Genomic DNA, 16,932 nt, shown 5'->3' with positions numbered 1-16,932 from the left:
TGGAGGCTCCAGGACAGATCCTCGGAAATGTTGACATCCAGGAATTTGAAGATCTTGACCCTCTCCACCACTGACCCCTCGACGAGGACTGTTTCATGTTTTCCTGACTTCCTCCTGAAGTCCACAAACCTCTCCATGGTTTTGCTAACATTGAGTGCAAGGTTATTGGGATGACACTACTCAACTAGCTGACCTATCCTCAATGTCGTTTATGATTCTGCCAACAATTGTTGTCTCAGCAAATTTGTAGATAGCATTGGAAGTATGCCTAGTCACACAGTCATAGGTGTATAGTGAGTAGAGCAGTGGGCTAAGCACGCATCATTGAGGTGTGCCTGTGCTGCTCAACAGTGAGGAGGAGATATGGTTTCCAATTCGTATTAACTGTGGTCTTCCGATGAGGAAGTTGAAGATCCAGTTGCAGAGGAGGGTGCAGAGGCCCAGGGTTTGGAGCATGTTGACCTGTACTTAGGGAATGATGGTGTTGAAGGCTGAGCTGTATACTGAAGAGCAGCCATATGTATGAGATGCTGTTTTCTAGTAATCCAGAGCTTGAGTAAAAAGCCAATGATATTGCATCTGCTGTGGAGCGATTGTGACGATAGGTGAATTGCAGTGGGTCCAGTCCTTTGCTTGGGTACCATTCTCTCGAGCCAATTCATTACAGTAAATGTTAGAGCTACTGGGTGATAGTTGTTGAGTCAGTTTACTCTTGCTATTCTTCGACACCAGGATGATTGATGCCCTTTTGAAGCAGGTGAGAACCTCCAAATGCAGCAGTGAAAAGATTGAAAATGTCCCTGAACACTCCGGCTAGTTGGTTGGCACAGATTTTCTGTACCTTGTCAGGTACGCCATCAGGGCCTCACTCCTTACAAAGGTTCAGCCTCTTGAATGATGTTCTGACATCAACCTCAGCCTTTCCAGGGATTCTTGTTGGCACTACAGTGTTCAGCTCATCAGATAATGAAGTATCACAGCCATCTATGGTGTTTTCCCTCGCTTTGTAGTATGTAATGGCCTGAATTCCCTGCCATAGATGGTGTGTATCTGTCTCTGTCTCTAGCTTCCACTAGAATTACCTCTTTGTTGCAGAGATAACCTTCCACAAGTCATATCTGTATTTCTTGTAGAGATCTGGATCCCTGGCCTTAAACACCCTTGATCTTACCCTCAGCAGGTTGTGAATCCTCTGATTCATCCAAGGCTTCTTGTTGGGGATTTCCCAGTATGTGGGCACAAACTCGTCCATGCTGGACTTGGGGTCAGTGATGCCTGTTGCCTATTAATTCAGGACAGAGGATGACTCATTGAATATGGTCCAGTCCACCAATTCAGAGTAATCCTGCAGACGCTCCTTTGTTTCCCTCAACCATATTTTTACTGACTTCACCACTGGTGCTGTAGTCTTTAGTCTGCTTTTTCGCTGGGAGTAGAAGTACAGTCAGGTGATCAGACTTGCCAAAGTGTGGTCGTGGGAAGGCTCAGTAGGCATTCATGGTGGTGTAGCAGTAGTCGAGTGTGTTGGCTCCTCTGGTCTCGCAGGGGATATGTTTGTGGTAGTTCGTTGGAGACTTCTTCAGGTGGCCTGATTGAAGTCCCCTATGATGATCAGGAAGGCATCAGGATATGCTGTCTCATGGCTATTTAATCAGTGATCAATCCCTCCAGTACTAGTCTGTGGTGGAATGTACACTGCGAACAGGATGATGGCAGTGAACTCCCTTGACAGGTAGAATGGGCAGCATTTATCACCAGATGTTCCAGGTCGGGGAGCAGGTGCATGTTTGTACACCACAATGAATTTATGACAACACAAACGCCGCCTCCTCTGGTTTTTCCTGACACTGGTCTCTTGCCAAGGCAATTGTATATTACCTCCCAAAACAATGCTGGGGATGTATGTGAATGCTGCTACTTGCAAATTCTCTTCCGCAAAACCACCTTGGTTTCTCTTTCCACAGATGCTGCTTGACTGGCTGAGATTTTCAGCATCTGAGGTTTTGACTTGAAATACATCACCAATCCTTCCTTCATTTCTGGGTCTTAAAACTCCCTACCCAATAGTAGTGTTTTGATGACTGCCCAAGAAGGAACCAGAGCTTCAAGAAGGCAACAGACTGCAAACTTTTCAAGGGCTTTTGGGTATAGAAGATTATTGCTGGTCATTGCCAATGATGTTCACAAGCTTTTTTTTATTTAAAAATTGTCACTTGTACTTGAATAATTAATGTTCTTCGGGTTGTATGTGAAAATATTCAAATTGTTAGCAAATTCTGGTCCATGCAGGAGTTTTATTTTAAAAGGGAACAGAATTTTCACAGCTTCTTGGATACACACAATCTGCAATGTAGTGGATCAATCACATACTTTAGCACAAGCCTGTCTTTGAATACATTCATTTGAGAGCAGAATTCTTGCTGAACTGTGTGAGGTTTTAGCTATAAGCTGATTGATATAAAACAGAAAATGTGTAAACATCAGCTTGATGCTGGGGATTGTTCTGAAATATCAATTATCCATTTGCCTCTACAGACACTGCTCAACTCACTGAGTCCCTCCAGCAGCAACGCACAAAATGCTGGAGGAACTCGGCAATTCAGGCAATGTCATTTAAGGCAATAGATTTGGGCCAAAACTCTTCATCAGGACTCTTGAAGTTTGTTTCTGTACCAGATGGCAGTATCTGCTCTCTTAGGTCTCAATAATGGTCTTCTTGATTCAATATGTTGCTGCTTGCTTAACAATGCAAAATTGACAGGAAGTGTTCTGAAAAGGTTAGCTTACTTGTTTGTCAGCTTCCTGTTCCTCCCTTGTTTCAGCCAATCTGATATTGTCAGTTAGTTGCGGCCATTTGTCTTTTGGGAATTGGAACTCTGTCAGTATTATTCAGCAGTTGAGAAGCTGCGTTTCTCCAGTCAGTTTATTTCCTTGAAAATTACGTATTCCTCCTGCATTTATCACCTGCCTTTCAGGATTAAAAAACAACAAATTTTCTCCTGTTATACAAGGTTGCAACTTGCTCCACTGCTTTCCATTACATCCAATTGACTGTATTTGAGAATATATGACTCCCCCTTTCCTAACAATGCATAGCTTTTATCTTCACCTTTTGACCATTTAGAGTTAATGTTGAAGGGTCAAACATCTATTACTTAAAATATCACCTAAAACAACCTAGTTACTTTGCTTCTTGCTCTAATAGAATCAGAGACAGAAATTATTGATGGCAAGCCTGCTTAGGAGAATCTTTTCAGATTCAGATACTTCCTTTTTTTAAAAAAAAATCAATAAATTAGTAAGACATGATTTCTTCTGCACAAAGCTGTTGTTGACTATCCCTGATCAGCCTCTGCCTCACGAAATGTACATAAATCCGATCCCTTTGGGGAATGCATTGGACTGAATCTTTTCACTTGTGAAAGGCAGACCAGCCTGAAGTTCCTTCATATCCCAGTCACCTTCTCAAATAATGGAACCTTAGTTATCCTCTGATCTTCTGGCATATCACCTGCGGCTAATAAAGATGTATAAATCTCTGTCTGGGCCCAATTATCCTGTGCCTTCCATTTCAGTCTGTGAAGGACCTCAAGTGGGTCTGTGGTTTATCAACCCTAATGCTCCAAATGATCAGATGTAATCCTGAACCCACATTTTAGAGGTACATAACTTGTTTTTCAAGCTCCTTCTCCTTGATGTATACAGATTAAAAGTATTCATTCCAAACCTTGCTCGTGTTGATTGTCTGTACACAGAAATTAAGACTTAGAACTTAAGGAACTGAGTTGACAAAGGAATTCATTATTTCTCCTTGGCCATTCTAATGCTCTTGACATATTTACAATGTCTTGAGAAGTTCCTTCATTAATCTCTCCCCTTGACAATCTTTTTCAAAGTTAACATTGGAAAGAGGATAGTGTCACTGCCTGCATTTTGATTTTTGACATAATGATGATCAGAAGACCAAGGCCTCCACCACAAAACTTCTCTGCCCATCAAATGAAGCAAATTAAACTAATTTGGTCATTGCGCTTCAAGACTGATTCAAATTAAATGAAACATGTAAGAAATTAACATGCATTAAGTATGAAAATTTATGTGTGCGTGTTTGTTTAACAATAGTTTTGATGATTTTCCCTCACCAGAAACTCTTGGAAATCCAGCTCGGAAAGTCCAACTCCCGTATTCTGCTGTTTACGTTGCTAAGCAAAGGTTAAGACCAGAACTGGCAGCACGATGCTTGGTTCGTCATCTATTTCCTGAGGACGTGCTTGTCCGAAGCAACGTGCACGGAAATTTAGATCGGGGTATAGCTCCTTTGGATAGCAACAAAATTAGTGCTCTCCGAGGTATTTATAGTTTATCAATATGATTTGAAGTTTGTATGGAAACCTATGAAAACGGATGTCAAGACTGAAGAGGTATAATTGCTGACAAAGCTGTATCAAATTAATAATATTCAGATATTTGGAGTGTACTTCCATTGTGACTTTTTTTTTTCATTGCTTGAAATTGTGGTTCATGTTGGGGTTAGAAGTTCTCCAGCTTTTAGCTAGGTTTGTTTTCAATGAAGCAAAGCCAGTTTTACGGAGGTTGTGATGGAGGTACTAAAGACATAAATATGTGGTAAGTTGCAAGAGATTTAGAGAGGATTTCAGGGATATGTTTTTCGCCAAAAGAATGGTATCTGGAATTCACTGCCTGAGAGAAGTGGAAGCAGAGAAACCAACAGCTTTTTTAAAATAATCTCGACAGGCATATGAATCACCTGGTCATACAGAGCACCATGCTAAGAGTTAGAAGTTGCAGGCAAAGAAAATAAAATAAAAATCCACAATGTTTTATAATGAAGATATATTCATAGCTTGAAATAACTTTTGCAAAAATGTGTATACATGGTTCCAGATCACATCAGAGAGGGATACAGATGGGTGCCCACTGGTTGTCATAGTCATTCGGCTCCTGAAAAATGCAGCTTTGCTTTCAATCTAACAATTCTTTTAAAAAAAAATCTTAATTTTAAAACCGATGTTTTGGATGTCGTTTTTGACTTAACTATGATGAAAATCAACAGCACATTCAGAACTCAAGTGGGAGAAAGGATTTTTTTAAATCTTTGCAACATTAGGATTCTCCTAAATAGAATGATACCTAGTGTCGCCGAGAATATTCTCCCAGAATCACAGTGCGGCTTTCGCGCAAACAGAGGAACTACTGACATGGTCTTTGCCCTCAGACAGCTCCAAGAAAAGTGCAGAGAACAAAACAAAGGACTCTACATCACCTTTGTTGACCTCACCAAAGCCTTTGACACCGTGAGCAGGAAAGGGCTTTGGCAAATACTAGAGCGCATCGGATGCCCCCCAAAGTTCCTCAACATGGTTATCCAACTGCACGAAAACCAACAAGGTCGGGTCAGATACAGAAATGAGCTCTCTGAACCCTTCTCCATTAACAATGGCGTGAAGCAAGGCTGTGTTCTCGCACCAACCCTCTTTTCAATCTTCTTCAGAATGATGCTGAACCAAGCCATGAAAGACCTCAACAATGAAGACGCTGTTTACATCCGGTACCGCACGGATGGCAGTCTCTTCAATCTGAGGCACCTGCAAGCTCACACCAAGACACAAGAGAAACTTGTCCGTGAACTACTCTTTGCAGACGATGCCGCTTTAGTTGCCCATTCAGAGCCAGCTCTTCGGCGCTTGACGTCCTGTTTTGCGGAAACTGCCAAAATGTTTGGCCTGGAAGTCAGCCTGAAGAAAACTGAGGTCCTCCATCAGCCAGCTCCCCACCATGACTACCAGCCCCCCCCACATCTCCATCGGGCACACAAAACTCAAAACGGTCAACCAGTTTACCTATCTCGGCTGCACCATTTCATCAGATGCAAGGATCGACAACGAGATAGACAACAAACTCGCCAAGGCAAATAGCGCCTTTGGAAGACTACACAAAAGAGTCTGGAAAAACAACCAACTGAAAAACCTCACAAAGATAAGCGTATACAGAGCCGTTGTCATACCCACACTCCTGTTCGGCACCGAATCATGGGTCCTCTACTGGCATCACCTATGGCTCCTAGAACGCTTCCACCAGCGTTGTCTCCGCTCCATCCTTAACATTCACTGGAGCGCTTTCATCCCTAACGTCAAAGTACTCGAGATGGCAGAGGTCGACAGCATCGAGTCCACGCTGCTGAAGATCCAGCTGCGCTGGATGGGTCACGTCTCCAGAATGGAGGACCATCGCCTTCCCAAGATCGTGTTATATGGCGAGCTCTCCACTGGTCACCGTGACAGAGGTGCACCAAAGAAAAGGTACAAGGACTGCTAAAGAAATCTCTTGGTGCCTGCCACATTGACCACCGCCAGTGGGCTGATATCGCCTCAAACCGTGCATCTTGGCGCCTCACAGTTCGGCGGGCAGCAACCTCCTTTGAAGAAGACCGCAGAGCCCACCTCACTGACAAAAGGCAAAGGAGGAAAAACCCAACACCCAACCCCAACCAACCAATTTTCCCCTGCAACCGCTGCAACCGTGTCTGCCTGTCCCGCATTGGACTTGTCAGCCACAAACGAGCCTGCAGCTGACGTGGACATTTACCCCCTCCATAAATCTTCGTCCGCGAAGCCAAGCCAAAGAGAAGAGACTCCACCATTCTCATCTTTTATTTTGGGTTATGGCCTCCTCAGGACTCTGCTCAAATTCCAGATCTTTATTGCTAATTTCAATATGCAGGACATCATCCTGATTTATAAAGTTTTAAAATGTAGAAAAACTTTTGACAACTGGAAAGAAGCAACCTAAGAAATTTTGCCTGTAAAATTTTAATGTCTGTGTGATTAACAGGTATAAAAGCTTTTCCTTTGCAAATTCCATTGCTGCAGTAAGAAGTACTGTATGTATTTTCCAGGGCACATGATGTCTGGGTCATTGGAGAAAGGTCTTTACCAGGCTGCTAGTAGAAATTAGGGAAAGAAGACTAAATTTTGTGTGGGGAAAATGATAGAGAATGCAAGTTGTTTTGAGGGTATAGTTGAGGGAAAGGCACCATAACTCATGTGAAGTGGATTATCTGTGCTAAGTTCTGCTCTCTGGTACCTATTCCCACTAATTTTGCACCCTCCCCTCAAAAAATTAACAAAAGAAACCCTTCAGGTCTTGTCTGTTGAAAAGTTTTCTTCTGCATCAATGGGCTGCACTATCTGCAGATTATTAGCACATGACAAAATTGTCAATTGGCATTTTCAACACTTGCAACATTTTTTTGGCAGGGCATTCTTTACACTACCAATGCCGCATAAAAATTTATCGTATCCCAATTACTTTTTGTTGATTACTTTTTGAATTTGCCATCAAGCTACTGATGCCGATCTGTGAAAGTTTTTTTTTCTAAATTACCTGTACCTTTAAGTACATCTTTTTAAAAATAAAGTCTTAATCAGTCCTCATGATATTGCTTGAATAAATTTCCCCCATGCTTGGCTTTGATATCTAGCTTAAAAACAGAATGCTGATACAGGCTTTGATTTTAACTGATGAGTAGAAACAAGGCTTCTTCTTTCCAAAAGTTGCTTGGAATCAAATATGGGGGAATTCTGATGTCCAGCAGCATTGTGTTTATAAAAAAAAAAAAAAAAAAAAAAAATTTGGTCATAATTGATTACATCAAAGTAACTATTTGGGAGATTTAATGTACATTAAAGTTTGCTTTGTTTCTGCTCTGTGACTTCTAAGGGAATGCATGAAATAATATACAGATTCGCCCACTTACAATTACATTGTTGTTTGGATCCTCGTCATTTGATTTGACCAGCATTGAGAACCAATTGTAGTCAACGTGACTGGCAATTTTGTAGAGATCACAAGGTGAGCAGGTGGCTGTGGCAGGAGAAGCCAATGGCAGAGAGTTGAAACTGTTTCAAAGCGAGTGTTGGGGAACTGATTATAATAGTATGCATTGGAAAATGAATAATGAAATGATGAGAGGAAGGAATTTTCAAGACGTTATCAAATTTCTATTTTGGTGTGTAGTTTATGGTTAAACACCAGAGATCCTGTTGGTGTATTAAGCAGCATTATTATGAAAATAATTATTCTAGTTTCAAAAAGAGTTGATTGCAACTAAGACCAGTCAGGTTATGTACTTTCTCCTGAATATTAAGAAAATAATCATGATTAAATTTGACTTTCTATAACTTTTAATTTGCGATCTGTGTATCAAGATTTAAAACTTGTTTCTGTTGTATTGACAGAATTTCTCGAAGAAGTCTATCCAGTATTTGACTTGCGTGAAGAAGGACGTGACTGGAAAGCCTGTGTAGCTGCTATAAATAGTTCAATTCGGAGCATAAGGCATGACCTCAGGAAGTCCCAGCCAGGGTATTACAAGAAACAGCATCCTCAGTATTTTGGTTTGTATTGTAAGAAATGGTCAGGGAGTCATAGCAACCTCATGGCACTAACCCCTAAGAAAAATTCAGTGGGGATGCCAACATCCTCTGACCACCATTTTTAAAAGGGATGAATACTGAAACTGAAAAACAAGTACAAATTTGAGGCAAAATAAATCTATTGTAAGAGAATAAAATCCTAGAGAGTTCCTGGAGTATATAAAGTTGTGCTTTAATCTTATAATTTTATTTTTGTGTGATTGTTAGTTGGAATTCATGCAGAAATCAAAAGTATTAATTTCAAAATGACCCAAAAAAAGAAAAGATATAGTGAAACAGGTAGCAAAAATACTCCCACAAACTAAATGGCGAAATTAAACAGAATATTTGAGGTAAACTTACTGAACTGCTGCTGAAGTTTACTTACAGGGAGAGAAGGCATTTTTCAAATTATATGTTTTATGAAACTCTTTTTGAGATGCTCCTGTGAAATTTTTTAAATCTTTGCCTTTTTAATAATGTGTGTTCTTGATGCACCTCAATTTTTCCCCTTTTTTTCCTCAAGACAATATTTCATTATTGCAATATTGATCTTAACTAACCAAGTGAGAGCTGATAAAATGTTTCACAGTTCTGTTTGATAATTTAGTCTATTGGAAGCCCTGGGACTTGAATTTCTATTTAATATAAGTGCAATCGGAAAACAATGTAAAAGGTGTGGATTGGAAGGGAGGGGCAGGTGATGCTATAGTTTAACATTTGTGGTGTTTTGATAACATCATCCTAAATTAATGAGAACATCTTTTATAAAAAATTTTCAGGTCACTGAATGGAAGGACTGTTCCAAGAAAGAAAAAAAAGTATTTTTCTTAAATGGAGAACAACAATGAACATTGAATCCTGCGCATTTATTGAGTAATTTTGGAGGAAGGTAATCCTTCCATTTCTATCATTCAATCCCTGACCTTGGGTATTTGATAAATACACTGGATTTTTAAACAACTCATAGTGAAAGTTGACATTATATATGAATAAAATATGGGCTTTGCCTTTTTCAAAAGAATGATGCTAAAATTCTAAGTGTCAATTTAATTAAATATAATTTTGTTAAATGTATTTCCTGCTGGCATTCTTTATATGTGATTAACTTAAGACTACAAATTGTATTCTTGTAGAACTATAATAAAATTTTCTGAATCTATTTTTATTTTGTTTTCTATGTCCAGTGTAGAAGATTGCTTCCACCTCCCCCCCCCGCCATTATATTTACATTTTGTGGACCCATTGGGCACATTTCATTGTCCCAGCAAACTCTGATATATTAATGTCCTGTCTGAGCAGCTGAATCTGATCATCATTAATTTTCTCAATTGTCATAGATTGGTGAATTTCTGGTATGATTTAGTACAGCATTCTGATTACAAAAAGAGTGTAAGTACTATCAAAAGTTGCCATAGCACCACTCTTCATCTTTCCTTCTGAATTCTACATTCTTGTCCCATTTTCTAATGTCCATTTCTCTAATTTTCCAAGATCAAGCAATCATTTGGGCTCTGTACTCAATGGATATTTTGGCTTGTTGTCATATTGTGAGTAGCGAGTATAACTGAGTCAGTTGAAGGTAGATCCTGATGCCATTTGTTGGATAGAATCATCAGTTATTTCAATGAGTAACTGGTGTATTTTACAGGAAGTAATACAAAACATCTTGGTTTCTTTTGGCAAGAAGCTATTTGTATCATAATACCACAACTAACTTTTAAATTTTTGAAGATTTTGTGTAAGCTTTGACTAGCCAACAGCAACTAGAGTGCCATATTCTGTTGTAAAATCAAATTAGATATTTCTTGGCTCCACATTGGCTATAAATACTTAGTTTTGATTGTAGATGATCATCTAGATTGGTGGGATTGAAATGTTGCTGCTGTACTCTAGTGGTGAATACACCCACCAGAGACAGAAGAGATGGCTCATCAGGACTATAGAACCTGGCAAATCATTTGATGAGTTGTTCAAGTTGGACTTCTTGGGATGTGAAAGGTTTCTTGAATGTTTCTGTCCTCAAAACAATATGTTCCCTTCACTCCACTTTTTTTTGAAGACATAACTGCAGACAGATAAAATGGAACTAGTGAAAATATTTTGGTCTTCAAAATGAATTTTATAAGGTGGCACACAAGGGTGCTTCTATCTCACAGAAATGGTGCAGGGCAGAGAACGATCCTTCAGTCACAGAGTGCACACAACTACCGAATATTAATGTATGAACACTGTTATCATGTATATAGTAGCATAAAACATCAAGTTGCTTTGCATAATCAAAGCAATAGTTTTAGAATAAAGATGTAAAAAAAAAAGTGGCCAATCAAAACTTGGTCAAAAAGGGAACTTAAAGGAGGATTGTGGGAGGCAGCAATACAGTACATGCAGGTGAAAAGGCATAGGCTAACTGGTAGAGTAAAATGGCAAAATAATGTTACGAGCCAAGAGGACCCCAAAACCAGCAGCATTAGAAATTCACCAAGACAAATGGTTACTTAAAAGTAGTTTTTAATTTTCTTTAAATATAAAAACAGGATCAAACTCTAACTTATTACTATTAACTTAACCTAATTTAACCCAATTCTAATTCTAAGCGCACGTGTATGTAATGTGTGTATAAGTTCAGAAAAGTTCTTTGATTCACAGTCTAATCTCACTTCTCACTCCTCCAAGTTCACTGGTATCAAGCAATTCTTAAACTGTGCACAGAATTTAACATTTATGAATTTTCACCAGACTCTGGTGGAAACGGTTAAATGGTTACAGCTCAGGAAGGTTTTTGTCGGTTTTCAGAGAGAGATTTGTTGCTTGTTGGACACACACAAACTCATTTACTTCCATCAGTTACTTCAGTGTCTTGCCGAAGAAACTTGCCCCATCAGGGTGAAGTGTTTGTGTTTGTTTGTGACCTACACTATTCCCACAATCTATCTCCTTCAAAAACTTAGCTATATACAATATAAAATATGATTAATCCATCACAATAGAATTGAATAGTGCAAAACAATGCAGCATTTTATGTGCACTTTTACTTAGCACTGATGACATTGAGCTGCTTTTACTTTCTGTTGGAGAAATAGAAGAAATATTTCAGCAAATGATTGGCTCTTGTACAGATTTAATTAGCTGAGGGTTGTGACAAGTTTAAGATTGTACAATCATCTCCAAACATTCCTATTCTTGATCTCTGACTAGAAGGTATTGCTGGTTGTATTAAAAACATTGTGTTGAGGAACTCCTACAAGATTTTGGGATGATTTACCTCCACCAACCACCTTTTTTGAGCAGAATACAACTTTATACATTTGTATTTGATATCCATTGACTTCAGTTTTAGCAGGACTGCTTGATACACACTTAGTTAAATATCACTTTGATGTCAAATGGAAGTCACTTTCACTTCACAATTGGAATTCAGCTCTTTGATCTGTAGACCAAGGCTGAGAAGACGTTTGGAGTGAAGTGACCCTGGTAAAAATCCAAATGGAACATTGATAAGTAAGCTGTTGGTGAGTAGGTGCCAGAATGTGGAAAATTGCTGATACTGTAACGGTAATGAAATATAAACACAAAATACTGAAAACTTGGCACTTCATACAGCATCAGTGGAAAGAGAAAGTTAATGTTTCAGGTTCATTTCAACTGAGAAAAAATAAACCACTTGGTCTACATAGGAGAAAAAGGCAATGGAGTTAACAGAGGGAACTTTTCTGAAAGGGTGAAATAATGTGGCAGCTAAACTCTTTTGTCTATGCAATGTGTTCACAAACCCGGCAGGTCAAACTATTTTTTTTATTTTTTATTTTTCACACTATAAGCCATATATATCAAGATACATACATTTTCCTTCTTAAATATATACAGTGTCATTTTCTCCCCCCCTTCCCTCCTCCCCTCCCTCCCTCGCTACCTCCCCTCCCATTTATTTAAAGTTCAGAAAATAAGATACATTAAACCCATCAAACAATGTTGTCACTCAATAAAAATAAACAAGAAATTCCACTGAGTCAGTTCTTTTCATTCTCTTCTCCTGTCATTTTAGGTGGTAGATGTCCACGGTAGGTTTTCTCTATTATGTTTCATGTATGGCTCCTATATTTGTTCAAATATTGTAATGTTATTTCTTAAATTATATGTTATTTTGTCTAATGGAATACATTTATTCATTTCTATATACCATTGTTGTATTCTCAAGTTATCTTCTAATTTCCAGGCTGACATAATACATTTTTTTGCTACAGCTAGGGCTATCATAACAAATCTTTTTTTGTGCACCATCCAAATCGAGTCCAAATTCTTTGTTTTTTATGTTACTTAGGAGGAAGATCTCTGGGTTTTTTGGTATATTGCTTTTTGTGATTTTATTTAATATCTGGTTTAGATCTTCCCAAAATTTTTTCACTTTCTCACATGTCCAAATTGCATGAATTGTTGTTCCCATTTCCTTTTTACAGCGAAAACATCTGTCAGATACTGTTGGGTCCCATTTATTTAACTTTTGAGGTGTAATGTATAGCCTGTGTATCCAGTTGTATTGTATCATACATAACCTCGTATTTATTGTATTTCTCTTAGTTCCTGAGCATAACTTCTCCCATGTTTCCTTCTTTATCTTTGTGTTTAGATCTTGTTCCCATTTTTGTTTAGTTTTACCATTTGTTTCCTCGTTCTCCTTTTCTTGTAGTTTAATATACATGTTTGTTACAAATTTTTTGATTATCATTGTGTCTGTAATCACATATTCAAAATTACTTCCCTCTGGTAACCTCAGGCTGCTTCCCAATTTGTCCTTCAAGTGGGATTTCAGTTGGTAGTATGCCGACACTGTATCGTGAGTTATATTATATTTATCCTTCATTTGTTCAAAGGATAATAATTTATTTCCCGAAAAACAATTTTCTATTCTTTTGATCCCTTTTTTCTCCCATTCTCCAAAGGAAAGGTTATCTATTGTAAAAGGGATTAGCTGATTTTGCGTCAGTATTAGTTTTGGTAGTTGGTAATTTGTTTTATTCCTTTCTACATGAATCTTTTTCCAAATATTGAGCAGATGATGTAATACTGGAGAATTCCTACAATGTACCAATTTTTCATCCCATTTATATATGTTCAGGTATCTTCTCCCCTATTTTATCTAGTTCTAATCTAGTCCAATCTGGCTTTTCCCTTGTTTGATAAAAATCTGATAGGTATCTTAATTGTGCGGCTCTATAATAATTTTTAAAGTTTGGCAGTTGTAAGCCTCCTTGTTTATACCATTCTGTTAATTTATCTAGTGCTATCCTCGGTTTCCCCCCTTTCCATAAAAATTTCCTTATTATTTTCTTTAACTCCTTGAAGAATTTCTCTGTCAAGTGTATTGGCAATGCCTGAAATAGGTATTGTATCCTTGGGAAAATGTTAATTTTAATACAGTTTATCCTTCCTATTAGTGTTAGTGGTAAGTCTTTCCAATGCTCTAAGTCGTCTTGTAATTTTTTCATTAGTGGATAATAATTGAGTTTATATAGATGGCCGAGGTTTTTATTTATTTGTATACCTAGGTATCGCATTGCTTGCGTTTGCCATCTGAATGGTGATTCTTTCTTAAATTTTGAGACATCCGCATTATTCATTGGCATTGCTTCACTTTTATTTGCGTTAATCTTGTACCCCGACACTTCTCCATATTCCTTCAATTTCTTATGTAATTCTTTTATTGATATTTCTGGTTCTGCTAAGTATACTATAACGTCATTTGCAAATAAACTGATTTTATATTCCTTGTCTTTTATTTTTATCCCTTTTATTTTATTTTCTGTTCTTATCAGTTCTGCTAGTGGTTCTATGGCTAACGTGAACAATAAGGGCGATAGTGGGCATCCCTGCCTTGTTGATCTGCTTAAGTTAAATTGTTTTGATATATATCCATTTACTGTCACTTTCACCAATGGCCCCTTATATAATGCTTTAATCCAATTAATATATTTCTCTGGTAAGCTGAATTTTTGTAGTACTTTGAATAAATAATTCCATTCTACTCTGTCAAAGGCCTTTTCTGCGTCTAAAGCAACCGCTACTGTTGGAGCTTTATTTCCTTCTACTGCATGAATTAAGTTAATAAATTTACAAATATTGTCTGTTGTTCGTCTTTTTTTAATAAATCCAGTTTGGTCTAGATTTACTATTTTTGCTACATAGTCGGCTAATCTGTTTGCTAATAGTTTAGCTATTATCTTATAATCTGTGTTAAGTAAAGATATTGGTCTATATGACGCTGGTGCGAGTGGATCTTTCCCTGTCTTTGGTATTACTGTAATTATTGCTGTTTTGCATGAATCTGGTAAGCTTTGTGTTTTATCAATCTGGTTGATTACTTCCAGGAGGGGAGGAATTAATAAATCTTTAAATTTTTGATAAAATTTTATTGGGAATCCATCCTCTCCTGGTGTTTTATTATTCGTAGTTTTTTTATTATCTCTTGTATTTCTACTATTTCAAATGGTTCTGTTAATTTATTTTGTTCATCTGTTTGTAATTTCGGTAGTTCAATTTTAGTTAAAAATTCATCTATTTTGTCTTCTTTCCCTTCGTTTTCAGTTTGATATAATTGTTCGTATAATTCTCTGAAGTTTTCATTAATCTCCATTGGATTATATGTGATTTGCTTGTCTTTTTTTCTTAATGCCAATACCATTCTCTTAGTTTGTTCTGTCTTAAGCTGCCACACTAGAATTTTGTGCGTTTTTTCTCCTAGTTTATAGTATTTCTGTTTTGTCTTCATTATGTTCTTCTCCTCCTTATATGTTTGTAGTGTTTCATATTTTATTTTTTTATCTGCCAATTCTCTTCTTTTAGTTGTGTCTTCCTTCATTGCTAATTCTTTTTCTATATTTGCTATTTCCCTTTCCAACTGCTCTGTTTCCTGATTGTAGTCCTTCTTCATCTTGGTTACATAACTTATTATTTGCCCTCTGATGAACGCTTTCATTGCGTCCCATAGTATAAACTTATCTTTCACTGATTCCGTATTTATTTCAAAGTACATTTTAATTTGTCGTTCAATGAATTCTCTAAAATCCTGCCTTTTAAGTAGCATGGAGTTTAATCTCCATCTATACATTCTTGGAGGGATGTCCTCTAACTCTATTGTCAATATCAGGGGTGAGTGGTCCGATAATAGTCTAGCTTTATATTCTGTATTCCTAACTCTGTCTTGCATGCGAGCTGATAACAGGAATAGGTCTATTCTTGAGTATGTTTTATGTCTACCCGAATAATATGAATATTCCTTTTCCTTTGGGTGTTGTTTCCTCCATATATCCAAAAGTTGCATTTCTTCCATCGATTTAATTATAAATTTGGTTACTTTGTTCTTTCTGTTAATTTTTTTCCCAGTTTTAACCATGTTTGAATCCAAATTAAGGTTGAAATATCCTCCTATTAGTATGTTCCCTTGCATGTCTGCTATCTTCAAAAAAATATCTTGCATAAATTTTTGATCTTCTTCGTTAGGTGAATATACATTGAGTAAATTCCAAAACTCCGAATATATCTGACATTTTATCATTACATATCTCCCGCTGGATCTATTATTTCCTCTTCTATTTTGATTGGTACATTTTTACTGATTAATATAGCTACTCCTCTTGCTTTTGAATTATATGATGTTGCTGTTACATGTCCTATCCAATCTCTCTTTAATTTCTTGTGCTCCACTTCAGTTAAGTGTGTTTCTTGTACGAATGCTATATCAATTTTTTCTTTTTTCAGTAAATTTAGCAGTTTCTTCCTTTTGATTTGGTTATGTATTCCATTAATATTTAAAGTCATATAGTTCAACATAGCCATTTCATACTTTGTTTATCTTTCCTTTCCGTTTCCTCATCATCACCTTTCCTTCTTATCCATTTCTGCTTTCTTTTTTTGAACACTTTATAAGACAACATTTCTAAAACATAAAACATTTCCCTTATTCTCCTATCTAAAATTCCTTTAACCCCACTATCCCCTCCCCTTCCTGAGTTGCCCTTTGTCCCTTGTCGGGCAACCACATCTCCCCTCTTCATTTGGATTTGCGAATTCACTCGCAAGCGTCAACTGATTTCGCAGTGACCGTAACTCTTCCCCACCCAGCCCCCCCAGAAAAGATTTTAATTTTCCTATACAACAAAGGTCACTCTCTTAATTCCCCCCATACTTCCTTTCTTCCCTTTCTTTCCTTTCTTAGTTCTTACCTATATTCTATTTTTTTTTAAATACACATACACACATACATATAGTTTGTGGTCATTTTTGTTCTTGTTACATATCTTCCTCTCTCTGTCTGTTTTGTAGTTGTTCTGAAAATTTTCTTGCTTCCTCCGAATCCAAGAATAGTCTGTTTTGCTGCCCTGGAATAACTATTTTAAGTACCGCTGGATACTTTAGCATAAATTTATATCCTTTTTTTCCATAGGATCGTTTTTGCTGCATTAAACTCCTTCCTCTTCTTCAGGAGTTCAAAACTTATATC

General features: G+C 37.4%; 1 protein-coding gene across 14 annotated transcripts in view; it reads left to right on the top strand.

Moving 5' to 3' along the window:
• Positions 1 to 9,597, top strand: part of LOC138738827 (BEN domain-containing protein 2-like) — a 45,243-nt gene extending 35,646 nt beyond the window's left edge. For 11 of the 14 annotated variants that reach the window (XM_069889851.1, XM_069889848.1, XM_069889847.1 and 8 more), the window contains 3 exons: positions 4,146 to 4,349; positions 8,259 to 8,385; positions 9,218 to 9,597. In XM_069889851.1, coding sequence (XP_069745952.1) covers positions 4,146 to 4,349; positions 8,259 to 8,385; positions 9,218 to 9,269 — 383 coding nt within the window. In that variant the 3' untranslated portion in view covers positions 9,270 to 9,597. Of the gene's footprint in view, positions 1 to 1,964; positions 2,146 to 4,145; positions 4,350 to 8,258; positions 8,427 to 9,217 lie in introns of those variants that run through there. The other 3 variants (XM_069889849.1, XM_069889850.1, XR_011341791.1) reach the window with 3 other exon arrangements.
• The last annotated feature ends 7,335 nt before the right edge of the window (positions 9,598 to 16,932 follow it).

Source organism: Narcine bancroftii, chromosome 7, assembly GCF_036971445.1.
Source record: "Narcine bancroftii isolate sNarBan1 chromosome 7, sNarBan1.hap1, whole genome shotgun sequence".
NCBI classification, from domain to species: Eukaryota; Metazoa; Chordata; class Chondrichthyes; order Torpediniformes; family Narcinidae; genus Narcine; species Narcine bancroftii.
This window is presented reverse-complemented; position numbering and strand designations above follow the sequence as displayed.